General features: G+C 33.1%; 1 protein-coding gene across 3 annotated transcripts; it reads right to left on the minus strand.

The window, feature by feature from the left end:
- Positions 1–910: 910 nt before the first annotated feature.
- LOC120076572 (transcription factor BEE 3-like) lies at positions 911–23,196 on the minus strand. 3 transcript variants are annotated; one of them, XR_005481575.1, is made up of 7 exons: positions 22,842–23,196; positions 22,442–22,561; positions 12,355–12,420; positions 12,177–12,245; positions 11,423–11,506; positions 10,818–10,877; positions 1,109–1,239 (listed from the first exon to the last, which is right to left on the minus strand). XR_005481575.1 is itself a non-coding variant. In XM_039030447.1 (7 exons), the coding sequence occupies exons 1-6, from the start codon at positions 23,040–23,042 to the stop codon at positions 6,085–6,087; spliced, it is 576 nt and encodes a 191-aa protein (XP_038886375.1). In that variant the 5' UTR covers positions 23,043–23,196; the 3' UTR covers positions 1,111–1,239; positions 6,050–6,084. The 3 variants fall into 3 exon arrangements, 2 of the variants coding, with proteins under 2 accessions (XP_038886374.1, XP_038886375.1); XM_039030447.1 differs by lacking the exon at positions 10,818–10,877 and adding an exon at positions 6,050–6,120 and having other exon boundaries at positions 1,111–1,239; XM_039030446.1 differs by lacking the exon at positions 10,818–10,877 and having other exon boundaries at positions 911–1,239.
- Between the last annotated feature and the right edge of the window lie 1,096 nt (positions 23,197–24,292).

A 24,292-nucleotide genomic window follows, 5' to 3' on the forward strand; every position in this document is an offset into this window, starting at 1 on the left:
TGAACAACATCGTCAGAAATGTGAAACCTACAAAACAGAAACTTGTTACAAGCCGAATCATGGATCTTGCTCTCGTTAAGACGTTTCACGGCTCTGCCCTAGTGTGCAAGCAGTTCAACAGTATTGCCATATCCTCCCAGGATAAAATAGCCCAAAAGTATAAAACTGCCTTGATCGGAGATGCATAGTCCCGACCAAAAAACTCACACCCTTATGATATGCTTAGAAAACGAATGGAAACAAAGGAAAGAATCTAGAGGATTGGATTTGTGAGTGGAAAATGAGTTGTGAGAAATGATGGAAGGCTAGTGCTTTTTATAGGCCTCGAAGACCAACTGTAGTGCAAAACTGCCAAAGAGAAAGACGCGTCCAGCCACAGAACGCTTGCACGTAGAAATCGACGTGGCCTATGCGGGTGGAAGACTAATGAATGAAGACCAAATTGTTATTAGTTTTTTTTTTATAAATAAATAATAATCAAAATTAAATAATAAAATTAAAAAAATAATTTTTATTAAAAATAATCACACTCACCTCGCCACGCCTGAGTGACTGCGTGTGAGATGTCCACCGTACCCACATTTATCTGAGATGTCCACCGTACCCACATTTATCTATCTCCTCATTCTCTATAAAATATGGGTGCCTTTAGGGTCCAACCCCACAACTTGAGGCAGGAGTGCATGAAGGAGATTTCACTTCCCAACATAAGTAATTTGGGATTCTCAAAAGCATTTTTCTCTTTTTTGAAACTCAAATTTTCACCAACAATCAACTTTCGGACTTTGTAATGTCGAATAATCATATTTGTAATCGATAAAAAATTTCTTTCCTTGAGTTTAACAATGGTGGGAGATTGAATCATTGATTTCTAGAAGATAATGTCAATTACCATTATATTAAGTTCACTTTGACCAATAAAAAATTTATCTCGTCTATACTTTTAGAGATTTATTACATTCAACTTTAAAAGGGTAAAATTAAAACTCACAATAACCTCAATTAACTAATTGAAATCATATATTTTGTTTATCTTTAATCATATATATATAGTAATGTGTTTTCATGGAAACAATTTAAAGCATTATAGCTTGAAAAGAAGGAAAGGAAGTGTGTTGAGATTATTTTGTATTGAAGTTAGAGAGGTGGCAAAGTAGAGTGGTGGTTAAAGGGCCCTCCATACCCTTCTTTAAGTACAATCCTCTCCACATGTTGCATATGATCACACCCCTTTGTGGCCTGCCAAAAACAACTTTTGTCAACCCTTTAAGCTTTGTATTTAACTCAAACAATTCCATCAATAATTTATTATTATTATTCTAGAAGCTCATATATAAGACTAATTATAATAAAGTTATAATGAAAGTGTGAAGCCATGTATGTTAATTAAGCATGATAGTTATGTGCGTGTGTGTTTATTTAATAATATTGATTTTTTTTTTTTTTTTTACTTTTGCTTGGTTGGATAGCACTTTCGTTTTTCTTTTCTTTTGAAAATTATTATTGTTTTTCTCATTTCTATAGTTTTTATATTTCTTGGAGAAATATTTGAATTCCCAAAAAAATACAAAAAATAAAAATAAAGTTTAAGAACTTGACACGAATTTTGAAAATACTTCTAGAAAATAGATAATAAAACAAAGAAACTCATTAGTGGAGTAATGTTTATAGTTTTTAATTTTAAAAAACTAAATACAAAAAATCGTAAGTCACATTTGGTAACCATTTGGTTTTTGGTTTCTTGTTTTGAAAATTAAACTTATAAACACTCATTTAAACACTACTTACTTTCTTATCTACTTTTTTTACCAATGTTTTAAAAGACCAAACCAAACTTTGAAAGTTTAAAAAAGTAGTTATTTAAAAACTTGGTTTTCTTTTTAGAATTTTGCTAAGAATTTAACTCTCTTAAAATTAAGAAAGATGTAACGACCTTACTTGAACAGGATTCTTTAAGTTGTACTATTGTGTCTTTGAGTAAACTAAGAAAAAGGTAAATCATGGTAAGAAATTGGGAGGAATTAGGCTTAATTTGCAAAAAATTAAAAACTGAAAACAAAATAGTTACCAAACTAGTCCTTAGTTATCAAACGGAGCCTCCATTATTTTTAACATAATGATACTAAATTAAGCATTCTTGTAAAATGCTCCTTAACATAAATTATTTATAAAAACTAGAAAGAAAAAACTAATTGGAAAAATACATTTTTAGTCCCTAAGTTTCAAATGCTACACTTGCCCTTGAGATTTGAGTTTTGTTTCAATTGTTCCCTAGGTTTCAATATTTATTTTTCCCTCATAACCTCAAAATTTCACTATATACTCACTTTCTGTCTTTAGTGTTGATTCCTTTTAATTACTTTGAAATAATTATAAGAATTGTTATTAATTAAATTTCACTACTTTTTATCATTATTAAAATTAGTTGATAGACACTAATGTCGAAGAATAAGAGTGAGTATTTAGTGAAAAAAATGAGGTTTAAATTGTAAAATTTGAAATATAGGGGCCAAATTGAAACAAAACTCAATAAGGGTCAATTTATAACAATTTGAAACCAAGGGACTAAAAATAAATTAACTTAAGAACTAAAAGTGTAGTATAGAGAGTATACATGGGTTGGGTTGGGTAGAGTTAGAGGAGTATACACAGGTTAGGTTGGGCCGAGTTAGAGGCTTTTTTTGGACCAACCCGAAACATCGAGTTGGTTAAATACGTAATCATATCGGTTCTTTATCAACAGGAAACCAAACCGAACACAACCCAACCCAACCAAACCTAGTATTTTTTTGTTGAGTCAGGTTGGATCTGTTGGAGTTGATGCCCTAAATCTCGTGGGTCTATAGTTTGTAATTGAGTTGTACAAATAGTTTATTTATTTAATAAAATTCGAGGTGTTTTATTTGACATTTAGTAGCATCAACCTACAAAACACAAGCATCCAAAGTTATCTTCTGTACCTTAAACATGTATGTGGAGACATAAAGGTAGATCGTGTTTAAGTGATAACTTGAATTGTCTGTAATAGATGGATAAAGTTGGGTGCCTTATTCTGGTGACACTACAAATACAACTGACTTTATAGATATTACAATTGTTGTAAAGTTCTATAAATGATTTGATCCTGATCATTCATGTAGAGACATATGAGCAATGGTATTCTATACAAAAGGATTTGTATAAGACCAAACCACAAAATGAATAGTCTAATTATATAACACCTTTAGTAGTAGAGACTTACATTTCACCAAGATGACCATAGGTGACATGACCTGAATTCTGAGTGAGTTGTGAACTTTACCTATGAATATGGTCCTTTTATTTGTATGGGTGAGAGTGACTAGTCCGTCGACTCGATATGCCTACTATTTTGGAGATTCATCTGATTGAGGAGCAGAGAAGATAGCTACACAAGACGGAAATCACTCCGTCCCTAATGTTGGGGTAAGTAGATAAATTGCTTCCTTAAAGGCTGATTCTGAGACTTGAACAATGTGGTGCCACACCCTCTCTTGGCTCGAGAGCACCTTGGTCATAGTTGGACTTTGATTTATTGTTCATTAAATGGATCAGTGCTACTCAAGGAGTTAGATGTAATTACAGAGGCAAAACAGTAATTTTGGCCAAACTGTACTTACGAGTAATTTGTGAAGGGTCATGACGCCGTTGATTGGTTATATCCAATGGACATAAAAATATATCTGTAGTGCGAAAAGTGTAGTTGTCGATCTTTAGTGGAATGACTGACAGTTAATGGGAGTTGAGTAATTTAATTCAAAGAGTTTAATTAATTATTCAAGTATCATTTGAGCTTCAAACTATAGGTCCATAAGGTCCCCTTAGTAGCTCAACTTGGATTATTGAGAATTATATTAATTTTGGTTTAATTTTAATTGTTCAAATTAATTAAGGTAATTAATTGTATATGATATAATTAATTTAATTTAATCATATGTAATATAATTAAAATAATGTATTTGATACATTATAACATAAAATTTATTTGAAAGGAAATAAATATTTGAATATAATTAAAATATTAATTATATAAATTGGATTCATATAAATACTATATGTTGAATTGATGAATTTGACTTATATTAAGTACCGTAGGTTTAATGAGAGAATTTCAAACCCTTGGTTACGTTTTTTTTCTATTATTTAAATTATGGATTATATGTTATATTCGACTTAACATATAGCATAATGTATATTATATGATAAGTGAGTTATTATATAATTTATATTATATTAATTAAATTTAAATTTAGTTTTTATTTAAATTCATTCTTTAAATTTAATTAAATGAGGGAGTTGAATAACTCCTTCCATGATTTTCTCACGTTTGATCGTGAAATGAGAAGTTAAAAGGGATCTTTTTCTTGATTTGTAACGCAGAAGAGAGATCTCAGATAATGTAATTCCCCAAAAGAATTCTCTTAGAACATCCATCTCTTTCAAAAATAATCTCTCATTTTTTCCCTAAATTATCTATACAGAGCCCCCAGACATTTCTGTGATTTTCATCCCATAAGAAAATACATAGGTCTCACTGTTGGTGGGGTCCAACCAAATTGAGATTTGGCATTGTTGTGTTTTTTGGGTGTTCGTGATCCAAAAGGGTTCGTGACCAACCGAAAGGAATTCATGAAGATATTGTGTCTTCAAAGGTTAGTATAACAAACCCTAAATTCCCTCTCTACTGTTTTTAAGACATGTTGTAAAATTAATTTTTCTCATTTAGAATGCATAACTAGGTTTTTATAATTTTAATTTCTCTGAAAATTGAAAATTGGGATCGACCCCAGCTTTCGCATTGGACCTCACAGTCCTTCAATTAGTATCAGAGCCAGGTTGTGTCCCAAGTTTTTTTTTCCAAAATTATTATTTTTTATTTCATGGTGGGATTGAATTATCGCACTGTATTCAATATTGATGATTTTTTTTTTTTTTTTTTTTTTGTAATTATGGATGTTTTTGGGAATGGTCTTTAGATTATTGCTTTCATTTACAAATTTGTTTATAAGGGCTCGTTGTTTTGGGCATAAATTTGCAAAAGAGTCAGTAATTTGTAAGTTCAGTGTCGTTTGTGAGTTTTCCAGCTTTTTTTTTTTTTGTCGAGAAAACGTGGCTCAAATCGAAGCCAAAATGAAGAAGAAAGACATTTTGGCCAATTTGTGTGCGGTTCATGGATTTTGGGCTTCCCGGTGCACTTGGTTCAAACCGTTCGCGGTTTGGTTTGTGACACTAGGCCGTTTAGCCTATTTTGAAGCTTTTTTTTTTTTGTAATATTTTTTTAATTGATTAAACTAATATAAAAGTTATATTAATTTAAATAATTGTTAAGAAGTCCAGTCTCAATCCATTTATTGGTATTTAAATTATGCATTTGATGTATGATTTACTTTTTTTACATATGTCATAATATATGCCATATAGAAAATCCCACCATAGGTTATGTATTTTTTCATGTATGATATATATTATAAATGTTATAATATAGTTGTATGATTTAATTTTATAACATGCTCATGCATCATATAATATAAATGTTATAATATATGTTTGCATGCATAATAACATTGTCATGCATCATTTATATTATAAGAGTTATAATATATAGCTGGATGTATGTATGAATGTTATAATTTTATTTTCATTACTTGAGTATATAATGGTTATGTATGTTTAAGAAATGATAATTAAAATTGAGATTGCATGAAGCATGACACTACTTTAGGTAATTTTATAATTGTTACAATTTTACTTACTTTGTCAATAGTTGCAATCTTGGGTTTTAATTTACTTCATTTCTTTATAATTGTTATAATTACATGAAATTAAAAATTAAAATCAATAATAAAGAGTTGCATGCTAACTTAGGATAAAATCATTTTTTAAAATAGTTTTAAAATATGATTCACATAGACCTACATTCACAATGTTTCTAATTTGATTAGAAATTTGTTTAATCTTTTTAATCAGTTTAACAGGATTAAATTGGTTTTAATAAAAGATTAAAGTTGTAGCAAATATATCTATAAGGAACCTTTGTCTAAGGCCAGTTCGGTCTAGGCTTGGTATTTAAGCTGACGGAAACAGAATACTCCTACCTGAGAACTGATTTAAAAGGTGAATTAGATACATTTGCTACAAGCATGTAATTGTTGATTAAAATTTTATTAAAATGTTTAATGAACAATAATCAAAGTTGTTTCACTATCCAAAGTAAATGTTGCTGTTGGGCAAATTTAAACAATCTCTTAGTAAAAATAAGTAGTATCTTTTATAAATTAAATTAACCCGACGTAAAACACTCAGTGGGAGGAAAATAGAGTATATGATACTTCATTATTCCTATCATGTTTCTCCTTCATAGTTCACACCGTAAGACCTATACTCGTCATTGACACATCTTTTCTTGTGTCCCCCTACGTGTGGCGTTTGTATAGGTCAATACCAAGGTTAATGAAGAGAGTATTTATAGTAAGTGAGAACAGGATGTGTGTCAACACATCCCACGGTCTCTCTCTGTAGTTTGTAGTAAATTTTCATGCTCGGGCTTGAGGCACCTTTGCTTGTGTCCCTATACGAATGGCATTTGCATGACTCTTTACTCAAATTCCATAAATGGATAGGGCTGCTTTAGTTTTTGCCCCAATCGATTTTTTCCTACGGTTGGCTCATTGAGACAGAACTCTAGAATCTAAAATGAGGGGTTACACTTGTAAGAAAATATTAAGCTAGTTAACAATTTCTGGATCGAATAATGGTGACTAATAATTATAGGAACAAAGAGTTGTTCTATTTATTGGTTGAGATGATTTTATTTTAGTGAATGGGTACCTGATCAACCTACAGTGGCTTTTACCCTGCCTCATGAAATATCATTGCAAAATACATGTCACATAGGGTGCATTAAAATATTTTGCTAAATTTGATTGGTTTTTGAAACATAGGTAATGCATGGATTACTAATATAACTAAATTGTATGTTTCAACAATATTATCAAAATAACTTCCGTGACACTTAACATGTTATCTGCTGACAAATTAACCAGCAATAATTATATAACCTAGAAAACACAATCAATATAGTTCTGATCATCGACGACTTGAAATTTTTCTTCGTTGAGGAGTGTCCTCAAGTCCCCACTTCAAATGCCACTTGAAGCGTTTGGGAGGCATACGAACACTGGGTACGGGAAAATAAAAAGGCTCGAGCGTACATCTTGGCAAGTCTTTCCGAGGACTTGGCCAAGAATCATGAGCCCATGCTCACTTCCCACGAGATAATGGAGTCCTTGTGGGGAATGTTTGGATAGCCGTCCACTCAACTCAAGCAAGATGCACTCAAATTCATCTTAAATGCTCATATGCCAGAGGGGGCCTCTATTCGAGAACACATTTTGTACATGATGGTCCACTTTAATGTGGCTGAGATGAACGGGCCTGTTATTGATGAGGTCAGTCAGATTAGCTTCATCTTGCAAAATTTACCTAAAAGTTTCCTACAGTTCCATAGCAATGCTGTTATGAACAGGATTGACTAAAACCTGACCACCTTGCTCAATGAGCTACAGAATTACCAATTTTTTTTATGAAAATCAAAGAATAGAAGGGTAAGGCAAATGTTGCCTCATCCTCAAAGAAGTTCTGTAGAGGTTCGACCTCTAGAACTAAGTTTATGTCTTCCTCTTCCAGCTCCAAAAAATGGAAGAAGAATAAAGGTGCAAAGGGGAAGGCTAACCTACCATCTACTCCAAAAAAGGGCCAGAAGGCCAAGGCTGTAAAGGAAACATGTTTTCATTGCAAATAGGAGGGACGTTGGAGAAGGAATTGTTCCAAATACTTGGCGAAAAAAAACGAAGGCCAAGGTAAATATAATTCACTTTTATTGGAAACTTGCTTAGTGGAGAATGATGATTCACTTGGATAATTGATTCGGGGGCCACTAACCATGCTTGTTTTTCATTTTAAGGAATTAGTTCATGTTGGCAACTGAAGGCTGGTGAGATGACGATGCGCCGTGTTGGAATTGGGCACGTTGTCTCAACTACGACAGTGAGAAGACTTCGACTTTGCTTACAGAAATCATATATTTTATTAGATAATGTATATGTGATTCCAATCTTGAAAAGGAACTTGATTTCTATAAAATATTTGCTTAAACAAAATTACTCTTTAAATTTTAATGTAAATAAAGTGTTTATTTACAAAAATGGAGTACATGTTTGTTTTGCAAATCTCAAAGATGATTTTTTATGTGCTAAGACTGTTAGCAACAAAAGCTCTCCTAAAAATTAAACTGTTTAAGACTGCAGTAACTCGGAATAAAAGATAGAAAATTTCTAAAAAAGAAAATGCCATCTTTAGCACCTAAGATTAGGACACATAAATCTCAATAGAATTGAAAGACTGGTTAGGAACTGACTTCTAAGCGAGTTGGAAGAATTTTTTTTACTTGTATGTGAGTCATGTCTTAAAGGCAAAATGACTAAAAGATCTTTTAGTAGAAAATGTCATAGAGCCAAAGAACCCTTAGAGCTTGTACATAGACCTTTGTAGTCCGATGAATGTTAAGGCAAGAGGAGAGTTTAAATATTTCATCACATTTACTAATGATTATTCCAGATATGAATATGCTTATTTAATGCAACATAAGTCTAAAGCCCTTGTAAAGTTTAGGGAGTATAAGGCTGGAGTTGAAAATGCATTAAATAAAACAATTAGAACATTTCAATTAGATCCAGGTGGTAAGTACATGGATCTGAAATTCCAGGACTATTTGATAGAACATGGATTTGTATTTCAACTCTAAGCACCTGGTACACCTCAGTAAAATAGTGTATCATAAAGGAGAAATCGAACCCTGTTAGACATGGTTCGGTCTATGATGAGTTATGCTTCCTTACCTGACTTGTTTTAAGGTTATGCAGTATAGACTGCAACCTACATTTTGAACTATGTTCCATCTAAAAGTGTTATTAAAACACTTTTGGAGTTATGGAATGGTCATAAAGGTAGTTTACGCCATTTCAGGATTTAGGGTTACCCAACACATATGTTTGAGGAAAATTCTAAGAAATTGAAACCTTGTTCAAAGTCGTGCCTATTTGTAGGTCACCCTAAATGAATGAAAGGTGGTTACTTCTACGATCTTAAAGATAATAAAGTGTTTGTGTCGACAAACACTACATTTTTAGAAGAAGACCACGTAAGGGATCATAAGCCCTGCATTAAGATAGTGTTAAATGAACTTTCCAATGAAACTACTGAACCTTCAACAAGAGTTGTTAAAGAGCCCAATACCTCAACAAGATTTGTTGAAGTTGGTTCATCTAGTAGGTCACATCCACCTCAAATGTTGAGGGTGCCTCAACGTAGTGGGAGAGTTGTGAACCCGTATATATGTTATATGGGTTTAACAGAAACCTTAGCTATTATTGCTGATGATGATGTTGAGGATCCATTGTCTTATAAGAAGGCAATAGGGGATGTTGACAAAGATATATTTTTACCTGTAATTTTTTTTAATACATTATATATATATATATATATATTATATATATATGTATATATATCTTGAAATAAATATTATATAATTATATATATTATATATATACCTATAAAATATTATTTACAAATATTTATTTATAATATATAATTAATATATTTAAAAAAAAGAACAACAAGGATGGTCTCACGGGGACCCGTTTTTCCTTAGCGGGGAATCCCCGTCCCCATCCCTGCCTTCAATTGGCGGGATGGGGGAAATACCCCTGCGGGGATGGGATGGAGAATCTCTCTTGCCTTGCCCCAGCCCCCATTGCCAACCCTAAATATAGTATAATGTATATTTAAATGATAAGTGAGTTATTATTATTATTTATATTATATTAATTAAATTTAAAATTAGTTTTTATTTAAATTAATCTTTTTAAATTTAATTAAAGGAGAGAGTTTAATAACTCCCTCCCATGATTTTCTCATGTTTGATTGTGAGATGAGAATTTAAAGGGATTATTCTTTTTCCTGACTTGTAACGCAGAAGGGATATCTCAGATAGTGTACTTCCCCAAAAGAATTCTCTTAGAACATTCATCTCTCTAAAAAATAATCTCTCATTCTTCCCTAAATTATATATAAAGAGCCCAACACACTTCTGTGGTTCTGATCCCTAAGGAGAATACGGAGGTCTCACGGTTGATGGTGTCCAACCAAATTGAGATTTGGTGATGTTGTGTTTTTTGGGTGTTCGTGATCCAAAAGGGTTCTTGATCGGTCGAAAGGAATTCGTGAAGATTTTGTGTCTTCAAAGATTAGTATAGCAAACCCTAAATTCATTCTCTACTGTTTTTAAGAAGCATGCTGTAAAATTAAATTTTATCCTTTAGAATGCATAACTAGGTTTCTGTAATTTTAATTTATGAGAAAATTGAAAATTGGGACTAATCCTCACTTCCGCATCAAACTTCACAGTCCATCAGGGTCATCAGGTTGGGTTTTTTTTTTAATTATTATTTTATTTTTGCCTTCCGTTCCTATCAATTGAATCTGATTTTTGTTAATGTAGAGTGGTTTCAAACTTCAATTGACAGGGAGATCATGAACGATATGGAGCTATTAAAGACATGAGTTGAAGTCGTGAGAGATTGAGAGACTGAGAAAGGATTGAGGTTACTCAAAATCAGAATTAGAACCAAAGAAATAAAAATCGCTAAAATTAGAGCTTAAAAGAAATCCAAAAAACCCGATGAAACGAAAAATTGGGGGTGAGTTAAAGAAGAAGAATGAAGGCATCAGTAATTACAAACCTTATGAGAGAGGTTTTCTTCTTCGAGACCATGACATTTGTATTATTCTCATTAGATACTCTGCGACAAGCATAAAGAGTTGAGTGAAAACGTAGTAGGGCTTGACTCCTTCACATTCTCAGACGACGATGGTGGAGGTAGTGGATGGGGGTTGAGGGAGGGGGAGTCTGTTAGAGAATAGACGGCAGATCTGATGCAGTGTAAAGACCAAGAAGGGGATAAGCCAAGAGAAAAGTGGGATTGTTGAAAATGAAGAGGAAATTCGAGGAGGATTTGAGAGACGAAGTGTTTTTGAGAGGTGAAGTCGTCGGAATCGAAGGAGATGGAACATTGATGAGTTGAAGAATAATATAGCTCAACTAGCATTAAGTATATAAAGTGGCTTCGATTTTTGAAGTTCGATCTCACATCCCACATTTCCAAGTTTTTATTAATTTAGTACGTAAAGATATTCATTAATATACCACAGGCTTTGAGCATTTTGATTTTACATACTTGATTTTATACATGTAGAATAACATACTAAACTTCTATAGTAATTATTTTTTGAAAAAGTTGATGAAATTATTTTATAAAATGATAATTTATGCCGTCAAAGTCCGTACCTGCAATATCTCAATGCCATCAGTCTCGGGGCTGTTGTTGAAGTCATAATAGCGACTAGCAACTGAAAGCTTCATGGACAGGAACTTCAGAAAACAAAATAATATAATTAGCTATGTTAACATAATATTGGAACCATTTTATTATTTACTTACTATATAGTCTTACATATAGAATCCATTAACTTTTCCGATAGACTTCAATAAACTACTATATATGTCTATTATGACACAAATAGACAAAGATAATAATCTATTGCAGTAAAAGTTTGTTATATTTATAAATATTTTGGTTTATTTTTCTATATTTGAAAACAACCCTTTTTGTAATCCATTTACATATTTTGTTTTCAATTTTTGAAAAATAAAATTTTAAATCATACTTTCATTAATATAATTCCATTGGTATGAAGTTGTATTATAAATTTAATATACTCTCTCCACTCCCCCACATGCATGGACTTATACAATCATGATTCCAATTAGAACATTTAGACCTACACAAAATTTTAAAAACTAAAAAGAGTATTGCCGAAATTCAAATTAATTAGGACTTTCCACATAAATAATGTTTAAATTATCATTAAATTCAAAAGTTTTTTTTTCTCGTTTTGAGTATAACAACTATAAGGTGGAGATCGAATCTTGAACTTCTGAAAAGGAATGTCATGCTAATTATTATTGAGTTAAGCTCACTTTAACTATCAAATTTAGAAGTTTATACTATTGAACGTGAGTTTATGGTATAGTTACTAACCTCAATCTGATTCTGCAGAGATTGGATGTAATTTATGATCACATCGAACATAACTGCCATTCCCATTGTCTGAACAACATTATTAAAAAAAATATCCTTAATATGTTTTCTCTAACCAATATTGAGAAAAGAAATATATTAATAATTTGTAGATTTTACTCTCCTTTGTTTTGATTACCTTGTAGCATCCTGGAACCAAGTCCTGTAAGAATCTCAGCCTCTGGTTTATCTTTTCTCTTCTTACCTATAACCAAATTGTAATTTGTAAATCCTTTACACTTCTAAAAGTCACTGCACATTTTTTTGGGCAATTGCAATTTTAATTAAAAAAAATGGAAAATTGAACGTGTGTCTCTAAGTTTTACATGTTTATAAACATATAAAAAAACACATTCGCATGAAAATTTAATTATCGTCTGATTTCTATGTAATTGTTATGTGATTGTTATCTGATTTCTATCTGATTTCTATATGATTGCTATGTGATTATCACATTTGCAATTACAAAAAAGTTAAAGTCATTGTAATAACCCACATTTGTACGCATACACTACAGGAAATTAAATGTCAAATGTTAAGCAGGATGAAATTTTATTTAAAGAGGTGGTAAATGTAATACTCTAACCCTAATTTAGAAAGCAGGAAAACAAATAAAATATATAATTAAGAATGAAAAATATATAAACTTAATAGGAAAATCGGGTGAAAATTTAGAATTGGAAAAAAATAAGAAATTTATTAATTATCTAAAAATAATGAATAAGGGGGCAGAATCAGGGAGGATTAATTAGAAGTTGGACGCTAGCTAATTCAGGAGACAAATGGCAGTAGATAACTTTTTGTTTGGGCACTGCTCATTGGAAGAATTGGAGGTGAATGCCCATATACTCTTAAAATTTGAAAGAGTTAAAAAGGGGAAGAGGAATCCACAAGCAGTGAAGGCAACCCACACATGAAAACTAGCAAGATTGGAGAGAAAATTGGAGAGAGCGAGAGTGAAGAGAGCGAGATTCTTAGCGAGACAGTGGGAGAGAGCGGGAGCCACGAGAGCGAGAGCAAGAGTCATGAGAGCCAAACCAGCAAGATTCTGAAAACAGAAAGAGCGAGATTTGGACAGAAACGTGGATTATGCGTTGAATTTGGCCACGATCTTATAGATTATACATGGAGAACCCTAAAATGGAATACAAACAAAGGTTGATGACGTAAGGGCAAACGTTAGCCAAAATTAGGTGTCTTATTAAGAGAAATTCTTAAATCTAAGTAATTTTAAAGAAGCCATTTGTAGGATGAGTTGTCACACAGAGAAGAGCTGGAAACGGCTATAAATAGGAGGCTTTAGGCTGGAAGTTAAACGGATCTCAAACAAAACTCAGTAGTTAAAAAATCGTGTGAAAAAGGTGAAGTAATTCTGTTAGTTAGAAGGAGAAAACGCAAGGCGAGTGCTGCCCAAATTTCCTTCTGATTTAAGAGGGAAAGCTCTACTAATTAAACCATAAGGAATAATAAGGAATAACTAGGATCGCAGTCAAGGTAAGTAGTTTATCTCACCCTCTCTTTAAGTGTTTCACGGTAATGTACCTTTAATATGTTGCATAATTATGTTATTGTTATGTTGCATTACATGTTTAAAATATGTTTATCGACAAGGGACTCCATGCACTATGTTGGTTCATAAGATTAAATTTTAATTAGATAAAGATTATGCTTCTAGGGCTAGCAGGGCATGTATGGTTGCACCTCTCTAGACCCAATTCTATGTCAAGATTATGCTAGGGTCTGACAGGGTATGTATGGTTGCACCCCTCTAGTCCAATCTTACGTTTATGTTAATGGTTGATGTTGGATGCGACTCTGGCCTTACTGACTATATAACCCGCTAATCATCAGATGAGTTAGTTTCCGCCTAAGTTCTCATCTTCCTATCAGGGCGGAGAAATTTACATTAGAAGCATAACCGACCACCACATGTTATTATATGTTTTCGGTCCCAATCATATGTTTTCAGGACATGTTACATGTGATTGTGTATTTGGTCACTACCCTATGTGAGAACTACTTACTGGGTATATTATATACTCATCTTATTTTTACAGATTTTGTAGGTAAGGACACAGCGTAGGTGGCAAAACTGGACATCGCTCAAATGGCCAACCATCAAACTCACTATTATAGGTATATACATTTTTGTATCACTACGCTAATGTTTTATGGATCCTGGTGTTTTGTAAAATAAACTTTTTATATAATTTTCTACCTAATTAATAAAATCCTAGATATGTTCTTTTGAGATTTTTTCCAAAACTCATTTCATGATAGAAAAGTCTAAGTATGCATGTCGTAGCGGTCGGACCATAATATGTAAGGATCCAGTCGTTACAGTTTGGTATCAGAGCATTTGAGCCAATTAGGCTCTACTAATTACAAGAGTCGTGGTGTTTGATGGTTCGGCTTGTTAAGTGATGCCCACGGTTATGCCAAATACGCTGGTAAGTGGAATTTTCAAACAAGTAATTTAGTAAATAACTTAGTAAACATAAGGTATGAGTTAAAAAAAAAATTAAAATTAGATCGCTTCCTTATTATGAAAATAAAATGTGTGTACCAGATGCCACCACAAAGGGTTCCAACATGACGAGGTAGACCTCGAAGTGAATCCACAAGGGATCAAAATCAAGGACATGGATAGACGCCTTACGTGTTACTTACACCAGATGCGTTACGAATACTAATACAAAATATGAGTAATGGAAACACAACCTCGTCCATCACACCAATAACCAACGATATAAATGACTTGAAGTTCATTCGAGAATTTAGGAATTTCAATCCTTCAACATTTGATGGATCATCTGTGGATCCAATTATAGAAGAGAATTGGATAACAGAAATAGAAACTATTTTCCGCCACGTGAATATCCCAGAAGAAAAAAAAGTAAATTGTGCCACCTTCATGTTAAGAGGCAATGCAAGGTTCTGGTGGGAATCCACACAAAGAACAATCAAAGGTTCAGTCTCATGACAACAATTCAATCAGGCTTTTTATAACAAGTATTTCCTTTTGACAGTGAGATATCAAAAGGAAGTAGAATTTCTTAATCTTCGTCAAGAGAACATGTCGGTGGCAGAGTATGAACGGAAATTTGATCGCTTATCCCACTTTGTCCCTCGACTAGTGGACACAGAAAAGAAGAAGGTGGAAAGGTTTATTTGGGGATTAAAAGAAGGCATTCGAGGCATTGTTATTGCTTTCTGACACAAAGAGTATGCTCTTGCCCTCGAGTCGGTCTTACTCATGGAAGTAGATCTTGCTGTCAAAACCTCAACTTTTGAACGGGGATTCATGCCAAATCAAAAGAGAAAATTCACCCAATAAGGCTTCCAACGTTCACAACGGTAAGAAAAAATTTCACAAAGCACACAGGGCGTACAGTCACAATAGAAGAGTCAAACATTTACATATCCTAAGTGCAGAAATTGTGGAAAACACCATCAGGGGCAATGTCTTTGGAGCTTAGGGGTGTGTTTCAACTGCGGCCAGATGGGTCACTATGCAAAGGCTTGCCCAAAGCTCGTCCATCAAGTATCAACTGCCCAGACCACCCAGCCTACTAGTAACAAGGTTACCTAACAATAGAAAGGATGGGTGTTTGCTGTTACACGTCAAGAGGCAGAGGATCAAGATGTAGTTGTTACAGGTACATTACCCATCCTTGGGTATTATGTCTTTACTTTATTTGATTCGGGCTCTAGTCATTCATTTATTTCTACAACATTTGCATAACATGCTCAATTAACATCAAATCCCTTAGGCTACATTCTATCTGTAGCTACTCCTGCCGGAGTATCTATGTTGGCCCACTCAGTAGTAGAAAACTATGACTTGTTAGTATCAGGACATAAACTAGGGGTGACCCTTATCATCCTAGACATAAGTGATTTTGACATAATACTAGGTATGGACTGGTTAGCAGCAAACTATGCAAGCATAGATTGCCATAATAAAGAGGTCATATTCACCTTTCCAACAGGAACCAAGTTTAAGTTTAAGAGTTCTAATATACCATCAGCCCCAAGAATAATTTCAACCTTAAAAACTAAACATTTGCTCAACCATGGGGCTTGGGCATATTTAGCAAGCGTAGTGGATTTACGAAACTAAAAGGATGAAATTAAGACCATTTCTGTAATAAGAGAATTTGAAGATGTATTCCCAAAAGAGCTACCGGGTTTACCACCGAATCGAGAAATAGAATTTTGTATAGATTTAATTCCCGGAGCTGAACCAATATCTAAAGCACCATATAGAATGGCACTTGCGAAATTAAAAGAACTCAAAATACACATACAAGAATTGATAGATAAGGGATTTATACGCCCTAGTGTGTCTCCATGGGAAGCACCTGTCTTATTTCTTAAGAAAAAGGATGGATCAATGCGTTTATGTATAGATTATCGAGAGTTGAATAAGCTGACAATAAAGAATAAGTACCTCCTCCCACGCATTGATGACCTATTTGACCAATTACAAGGAGCCTCAGTATCCTCCAAAATAGACTTACGATCTGGATATCATCAACTACGAATCAAGGAGTCTGATATACCCAAGACTGCATTTCGAACAAGATATGGGCATTATGAATTCGTTGTAATGCCCTTTGGATTAACGAATGCCCCAGCAACCTTCATGGACTTGATGAATACAATTTTTAAGGACTATCTTGATAACTTCGTGATCGTATTTATAGATGATATTTTGGTCTATTCCAAGTCTGAGGCAGAACATGAAAAACATCTTAGGGACGTCCTTTCCATATTAAGAAATGAAAAGTTGTATGCCAAATTCTCCAAGTGTGAGTTTTGGACGTGACAAGTTGCCTACCTTGGGCATATTGTAAAGCAAGAAGGAATTTCAGTGGATCCTGCTAAGATTGAAATAGTTAGCAAGTAGCCTCGCCCAACAAAAGTTAGCGAAGTGCGAAGCTTCCTTGAATTAGTAGGATATTATAGACGATTTGTGAAGAATTTCTCAAGTATAGCATTACCCTTAACTAACCTCATCAAGAAGAATAATCCTTTTGTCTGGAACTAAGCATGTGAGCAAAGCTTCCAGGAACTAAAAGAAAAGTTAACCATAGCCCCTGTACTCACTATACCTGATGGATCAGGGGGTTTAACTGTGTACAGTGACGCATCGAAGAATGGGCTTGGTTGTGGATGCAACACAGAAAGGTAATAGCGTATGCTTCAAGACAACTAAAACCTTATGAACAAAACTATCCTGTTCATGACTTGGAGTTAGCTGTCGTAGTCTTTGCTTTAAAGATATGGAGACATTACTTATATCGGGAAAAGATCCAAATTTATACTGATCATAAAAGCCTTAAGTACTTCTTTACCCAAAAAGAGTTAAGTACTTCTTTACACTACTTATATCGGGCAACAAAAATGGTTAGAATTAGTCAAAGACTATAACTGTGAGATCCTCTATCATCCAGAAAAAGCTAACATTGTTGCTGATGCTCTTAGCAGAAAGTCAGCTCATACAGCAGCTCTAAGTTCCATCTCCAAACACATAATGGATGACCTTGAAAGAGCTGAGATCTCACTAATACTAGAAACCTTCACAACTCGAATAGCACAGTTAATTGCAAGACCTGCATTAAGGCAAAGGATAATTGATGCACAACAAATAGATAAATACCTAAACAAACAACTGCAGTCAGAGAATGGAGAAACCAGTCAATTCTCTACAGCCTCAGACTCTGCACTCCTCTATCATGGATGTCTATGTGTACCAGATGATGGAGAAATCAAGAAAGAACTATTGAAGGAAGCTCATGAATCATGCTTTTCAATACATCCTGGGAGTACCAAAATGTATCGAGACTTGAAAGCACATTACTGGTGGTGTAACATGAAAAAGGATATAGCCGACTATGTAAGTAAATGTTTGGTTTGTCAACAGGTGAAAGCTTTACGGCAACGACCACAAGGACTCCTCCAGCCTCTAAGTGTTCCAGAATGGAAATGGGAGCATATTTCTATGGACTTCATCTCAGGACTCCCGAGAACTGTTAAAGGCCACAACATGATTTAGGTGATTGTGGATCGACTCACCAAATCGGCCCACTTCCTACCATGCAAGACTACTCACACTACGGAAGCACTAGCTCAATTGTACTTAAAAGAAGTCATCCGGTTTCATGGAATCCCAGTATCAATTATTTCAGATCGAGACCCTCGTTTCGTCTCCAAGTTCTGGAAAAGTTTGTAGAAAGCAATGGGCACACAGCTAAATTTCAGCACAGCCTTCTATTCACAAACTGATAGCCAAACAGGATGAGTTAATCAAATCTTAGAAGACATGTTGAGGGTATGTGCTTTGGATTTTACTGGAGCATGGGATTCCCAGATACATCTTATAGAATTTGCTTATAATAATAGTTATCAGGCGACAATTGGTATGGCTCCCTTCGAAGCCTTATACGGAAAGAAATGCATATGGGTACACTGGGATGAAGTCGGGGAGCGAACACTACTAGGGCCTGAATTGGTGCAGCAAACATCAGAGTCAATAAAGCTAATTCGGGAAAGAATGCAAACAGCTCAAAGTAGACAGAAGAATTATGCTGATAACCGTCGAAAAGAGTTGGAATTCAAAGTAGGAGATCACGTATTTCTAAAGGTAGCACCAATGAAAGGCATTATGCGTTTCGGACGAAAAGGCAAACTTAGCCCCCGCTTTATTGGACCCTTTGAAATATTAGAACGTTTTTGCCAAGTAGCTTATCGATTAGCATTACCACCCACCATTTCTACAATACATAATGTCTCTCATGTATCGATGCTTCGAAAATACGTCTTTGACCCATCACATGTAATAAATTATGAACCTCTACAAATAAGTGAAAACTTGGAATATGAAAAGACTCCAGTTTGCATCCTAGCAAGAGAAAAGAAGTCACTTCGTAATCGAGAAATAAGTTTAGTGAAGGTTCTCTGGAGAAATCAACAAGTAGAAGAAGCTACATGGGAACGAGAAGAAGAGATGAAAGTCAAATACCCTTATCTATTTATGAACCAAGAAAATTTCGAGGACGAAAGTTCTTAAGGGGGAAAGAATGTAACAACCCACATTTGTACACATACACTACAGGAAATTAAATGTCAAATGTTAAGCAGGATGAAATTTTATTTAAAGAGGTGGTAAATGTAATACCCTAACCCTAATTTAGAAAGCAGGAAAACAAATAAAATATATAATTAAGAATGAAAAATATATAAACTTAATAGGAAAATCGAATGGAAATTTAGAATTTGAAAAAAAATAAGAAATTTATTAATTATCCAAAAATAATGAATAAAAGGGCAGAATCAGAGAGGATTAATTAGAAGTTGGATGCTAGCTAATTCAGGAGACAAAGGGCAGTAGATAACTTTTTGTTTGGGCACTGCTCATTGGAAGAATTGGAGGTGAATTAATTGCCCATATACACGTAAAATTTGAAAGAGTTAAAAAGGGGAAGTGGAATCCACAAGCAGTGAAGGCAACCCACGCGTGAAAACTAGCGAAATTGGAGAGAAAATTGGAGAGAGCGAGATTCTGAGAAGAAAAGAGCGAGATTTGGACAGAAAGTCTGGATTATGCGTTGAATTTTGGCCACGATATCTTATAGATTATACATGTGAGAAACCCTAAAATGTGAATACAAACAAAGGTTGATGACTGTAAAGGGCAAACGTTAGCCAAAAATTAGGTGTCTTATTAAAGAGAAATATTCTTAAAACCTAAAATATTTTAAAAAGAAGCATTTGTAGGAGAGTTGTCAACATATGAGAAGGAGCTGGGAAACGACTTATAAATAAGACTTAAGGCCTGGAAGTTAAACGGATCTCAAACCACTCAGTAGTATGTGTGTGAAAAGGGTGAAGTAATAGAAGAAGAAAACGCAAAGGGAAGTGCTGCCTAATTCCCTTTCCCCCCTGATTTTAAGTAGGAAGCTCTAACTGATTAAACCATAAGGAATAATAAGGAATAACTAAAGAATCGCAGTCAAGGTAAGTAAGCCTTATCTTCACCCTCTCTTTAAGTGTTTCAATGGTATTGTTATCTTTAATATGTTTCATATTATGTTATTGTTATTTGCATTACATGTTTAAAAATATGTTTTATGACAAGGTGGGAACCCCATGCATTTATGTTGTTCATAAAGATTAAATTTTTTTAATTAGATAAAAGTTATGCTTCTAGGGCTAGCAGGGCATGTATGGTTGCACCTCTCTAGACCCAATTCTATGTCAAGATTATGCTAGGGACTAACAGGGTATGTATGGTTGCACCCCTCTAGTCCAATCTTACGTTTATGTTAATGGTTGATGTTGGATGCATCTCTGGCCCTACTGACTGCATAACCCGCTAAGCATCAAATGGGTTAGTTTCTGCCTAAGTCTTCATCTTCTTATCAGGGCGGAGAAATTTACGTTAGAAGCATAACCGACCACCACATGTTATTATATGTTTTTGGTCCCAATCATATGTTTTCAGGATATGTTGCATGTGATTGTACATTTGGTCACTACCCTATGTGAGAACTACTTACTGGGTATATTATATACTCATCCTATTTTTACAGACTTTGTAGGTAATGGCACAGCGTAGGTGGCAGAACTGGACGTCGCTCAAATGGCCAACCATCAAACTCACTATTATAGGCATATGCATTTTTGTATCACTACACTAATGTTTTATGGATCCTGGTGTTTTGTAAAATAAACTTTTTATATAGTTTTCTACCTAATTAATAAAATCCTAGATATGTTCTTTTGAGATTTTTGCCAAAACTCATCTCATGATAGAAAAGTCTAAGTATGCATGTCGTAGCGGTCGGACCATAATATGTAAGGATCCGGTCGTTACAGTCATGGCTTTAGTTTCTTAAAATGTATTTGACATACGATCTAATTTCTCTTCTTTTTTTTTTCTCTCTCAAGTTCAAATTTGAAGTAAGTATCCTAATAAAAAAAAACAGTATACTCTCTATATATGCTTTAATTAACTTGCAAACAAATATTGCGTTTGTCAAATTATATTAATTTTTGTTATAAAATGTTAAATACATCCTGATTTCAAAAGAAGGCTCACTTAAAAGGCTACCTTTCTAAACCATTTGATTTTTTATTTTCAGATTTTAAAAATAGGATTTTTTTGAAAAATTATAAATATAACAATCATATCCAAAGTATTGACAGATATAACACACAAAAAAAATTGCAGATATAATAACATTTAAATCCAGTTCCCGAAGTCTATCATTAATATACCATATCGTTGGTAAGAGTTTATCAACAATATAAATCTATCAGTGATAGAGTCTATCACTGATAAATCTTTCTATATTTACTATTCTTTAAAAGTGTTGTTATATATACACTTAATTATTATCCCTAAAAATGTTACCCATTGTAATTACCCTTTCTTTCTCTTAGATTTTCTTTATAATTTTTCCTATGGAAACATTTGATTCTTAAGTAAATTCCAAAAATAAAAACAAGTTAATAAAAATATATTTTTTTATAGCTTTCAAAACTCGACTTAGATTTTGAAAACATTTTGCAAAAGTAGATAACCAAGCTTATAAGATAGAAGTTTCAAAAACTAAAAACTAAGACTCCGTTTGATAAGCATTTCATTTTTTATTTTATGTGTTTGAAAATTGAGTCTATAGATTTCTACTTCCAAATATCTTCATTTGTTATCTACTTTTTACTAATGATTTAATAAACCAAGCAAAAATTTGAAAATTAAAAAAGTAATTTTAAAAAAATTGTGTTTGTTTCTAGTATTTAACTACAAATTTAGTCATTATACTGAGGAAAGATGTAAATAATTGTAAGAAATAAGGATAAAATATGTTGATAATTTTCTAAAATAAAAAAAAAAAAAAGAAATCGTTACCAAATGTAGTATAAAAAAATCAAAATATTTTTAAACAACACCTTACAAAATTAATGTTGATATAATACATTCATTAAGAAGTACAATATTCTCTTAAGAAGCTTAATTTAATTAACAAAATCGAATGGTGGTTATTAAACAGGACCTTACAAATTAGAGTTGACATACATTCCTCCTTCATTAACAAGCAGCATATTATATTAACAAGCTTAATTTTAATTAAATTAATGATTTTAAGTTTCGAAACCTCAATATTTTCCCAAACAAAAAGGCTATTTTGATCAGTAAAGCAATTTAGAAAGCTTACCCTTTCTGCTAAACTGTGACTATCAGTAGCTTGGCCTCTTTTTGCCCTCACATGAATCACTTCTTTTGGCTTCTCCTCATCCCTTTCATTTTCTCTTTTCCTCTTTCTTCCTCCCAAGCTCTGCCCAATTCCGAAACAACAATTAATTAACTCCCAACGTAATGGCATAATCGATCAAAATCCCACTCGATAACAATTTCGTTTTTCATTAGTTTTTCGTAAGTTTTTCACCTTTCATGAAGAACAAACTCTCATACCAAATTTAAAGGAAAAAATAAAATTTCTAAACCCACATTTATTTATTTTCAAAAGTTTAGATTTTGAAAATATTCTTCCGAAAATGTGAAAGTAATGTTTATAAGTTAAACTTTCGTAAAAAGAATAGAAGAGACATTTTTACCTTGGGATCTCCTCTGTTAAAGGTAGGAAATGAAGAGTAAAGAGGAGGTGAAACACAGCTAGGGATTTCATTAAAATGAGCAAACTTTTCAAAACAAAAGCTCTCAGTGAAAAAAGGATTGATTGGTCCTTGCTGATCATTTTGATTGGAGCTCTCCACTGTAAAATGGTTGCTCATCATCTCTAAATGATTGGAGCTCATCTCTCCACCAAAAGAAGCTTTTAAAGTTTTTTTTTAATAAATTAATTTAAGTATTGCAAGAAGCAGTTTTTGGAGACTTTCATAGAACCCAAAACCAAAGCTATTTTTTATGGAAATGTATATATATGGATAGTTTTTTTGTTTGATTTATAGAGCTGATTGAAGTGTAATGAAAGGTTTGATTTATAGAGCTGATTGAAGTGTAATGAAAGCCTATGTTACAAATGCATGGTCTTTGATTGAAGTATGGGTCCATATTGATGATACATTGATGAAGTAGTAATGGAACCTTATTCTTGGAAATCAAACGAGGGATGTCGATATCGTTACCAAACGTAGTTTTTTTTCTTGAGTATGCCATAGGGTTTATTTTTTTTATGTACGATAGGGATGGAGAAATTCGGACTATAGACCTCTTTATTGCTAACACATTTGTATGTCAGTTTGAGATGCTTATTTTAGCACTATGCTATAGGTTTTATAGGGTTGAATCGTTCATACCTAAATTGTTTCTAATTTATTATAATGTATAAATCATATTTTATTTTTATTTTATAAGGTTTAAGCATCATCGTCTAATAAACAAGGTAAAAAATGGCCTAAATGAATTTAAAAAATGGTAAAATGAATTTGAATATTCCTAATGGATTGATTTGGGTGTAATGTCATTTCTTTTCCTACGATATAGGAATCAAATCGTGGACTTCAAGGAAGAAGTGCATGCTAATGAGCTAAGCTCGCTATAGACATTATGAATCAATAATTTAGCATGCTAAAAATGGATATTAAAATAGTTTATTTGAAGAAAACATATTGAAGTAGTATAATAAATGGGAGTACTGAGAAGTTTGAATCCACAACCTAAAAAAAAGTAATACATGTTATTTGTCACTAAATTAGGCTTATTTTGGCAAATATAAGTTGGATTTTCTTTAACTTTTTACGTTTTCCCTATAGGTTAAAATTCATGTTATGTATGTAAATCATTAATTTTGAAAGCATCACAATTTATCTCCCTTTTCAATATTCAAATCAGGGATAGATCACAATTCAAATCTCCTACTCTCGACTGCCAACGTGAACATAATTTAATAGACATAAATTTGTGTTATCAATCTCATAATCAACCGTTCGATTCTCCACTCACTCACACATGTAAAATTAAAAAATAAAAAAGAAAATCACCCTTGACACTTCTAGCATCATGGGCCAAGGACTCATCTTCCATTTTGTAGGAATCTTACAATCCT

The sequence above is a fragment of the Benincasa hispida genome, chromosome 4 (assembly GCF_009727055.1).
Source record: "Benincasa hispida cultivar B227 chromosome 4, ASM972705v1, whole genome shotgun sequence".
Classification (NCBI taxonomy): domain Eukaryota; kingdom Viridiplantae; phylum Streptophyta; class Magnoliopsida; order Cucurbitales; family Cucurbitaceae; genus Benincasa; species Benincasa hispida.

Excerpts from the sequence above, each read along its gene's own strand:
- LOC120076572 (XM_039030446.1), bottom strand. The coding sequence starts at position 23,042 with ATGAGCTCCAATCATTTAGAGATGATGAGCAACCATTTTACAGTGGAG. Across the intron at positions 12,421-22,441 it reads GTCACAGTTTAGCAGAAAGG|GTAAGAAGAGAAAAGATAAA; the intron begins GTAAGCTTTCTA and ends ATTTGGTTATAG. Across the intron at positions 1,240-11,422 it reads ATGGCATTGAGATATTGCAG|GCCACAAAGGGGTGTGATCA; the intron begins GTACGGACTTTG and ends TGTTTTTGGCAG.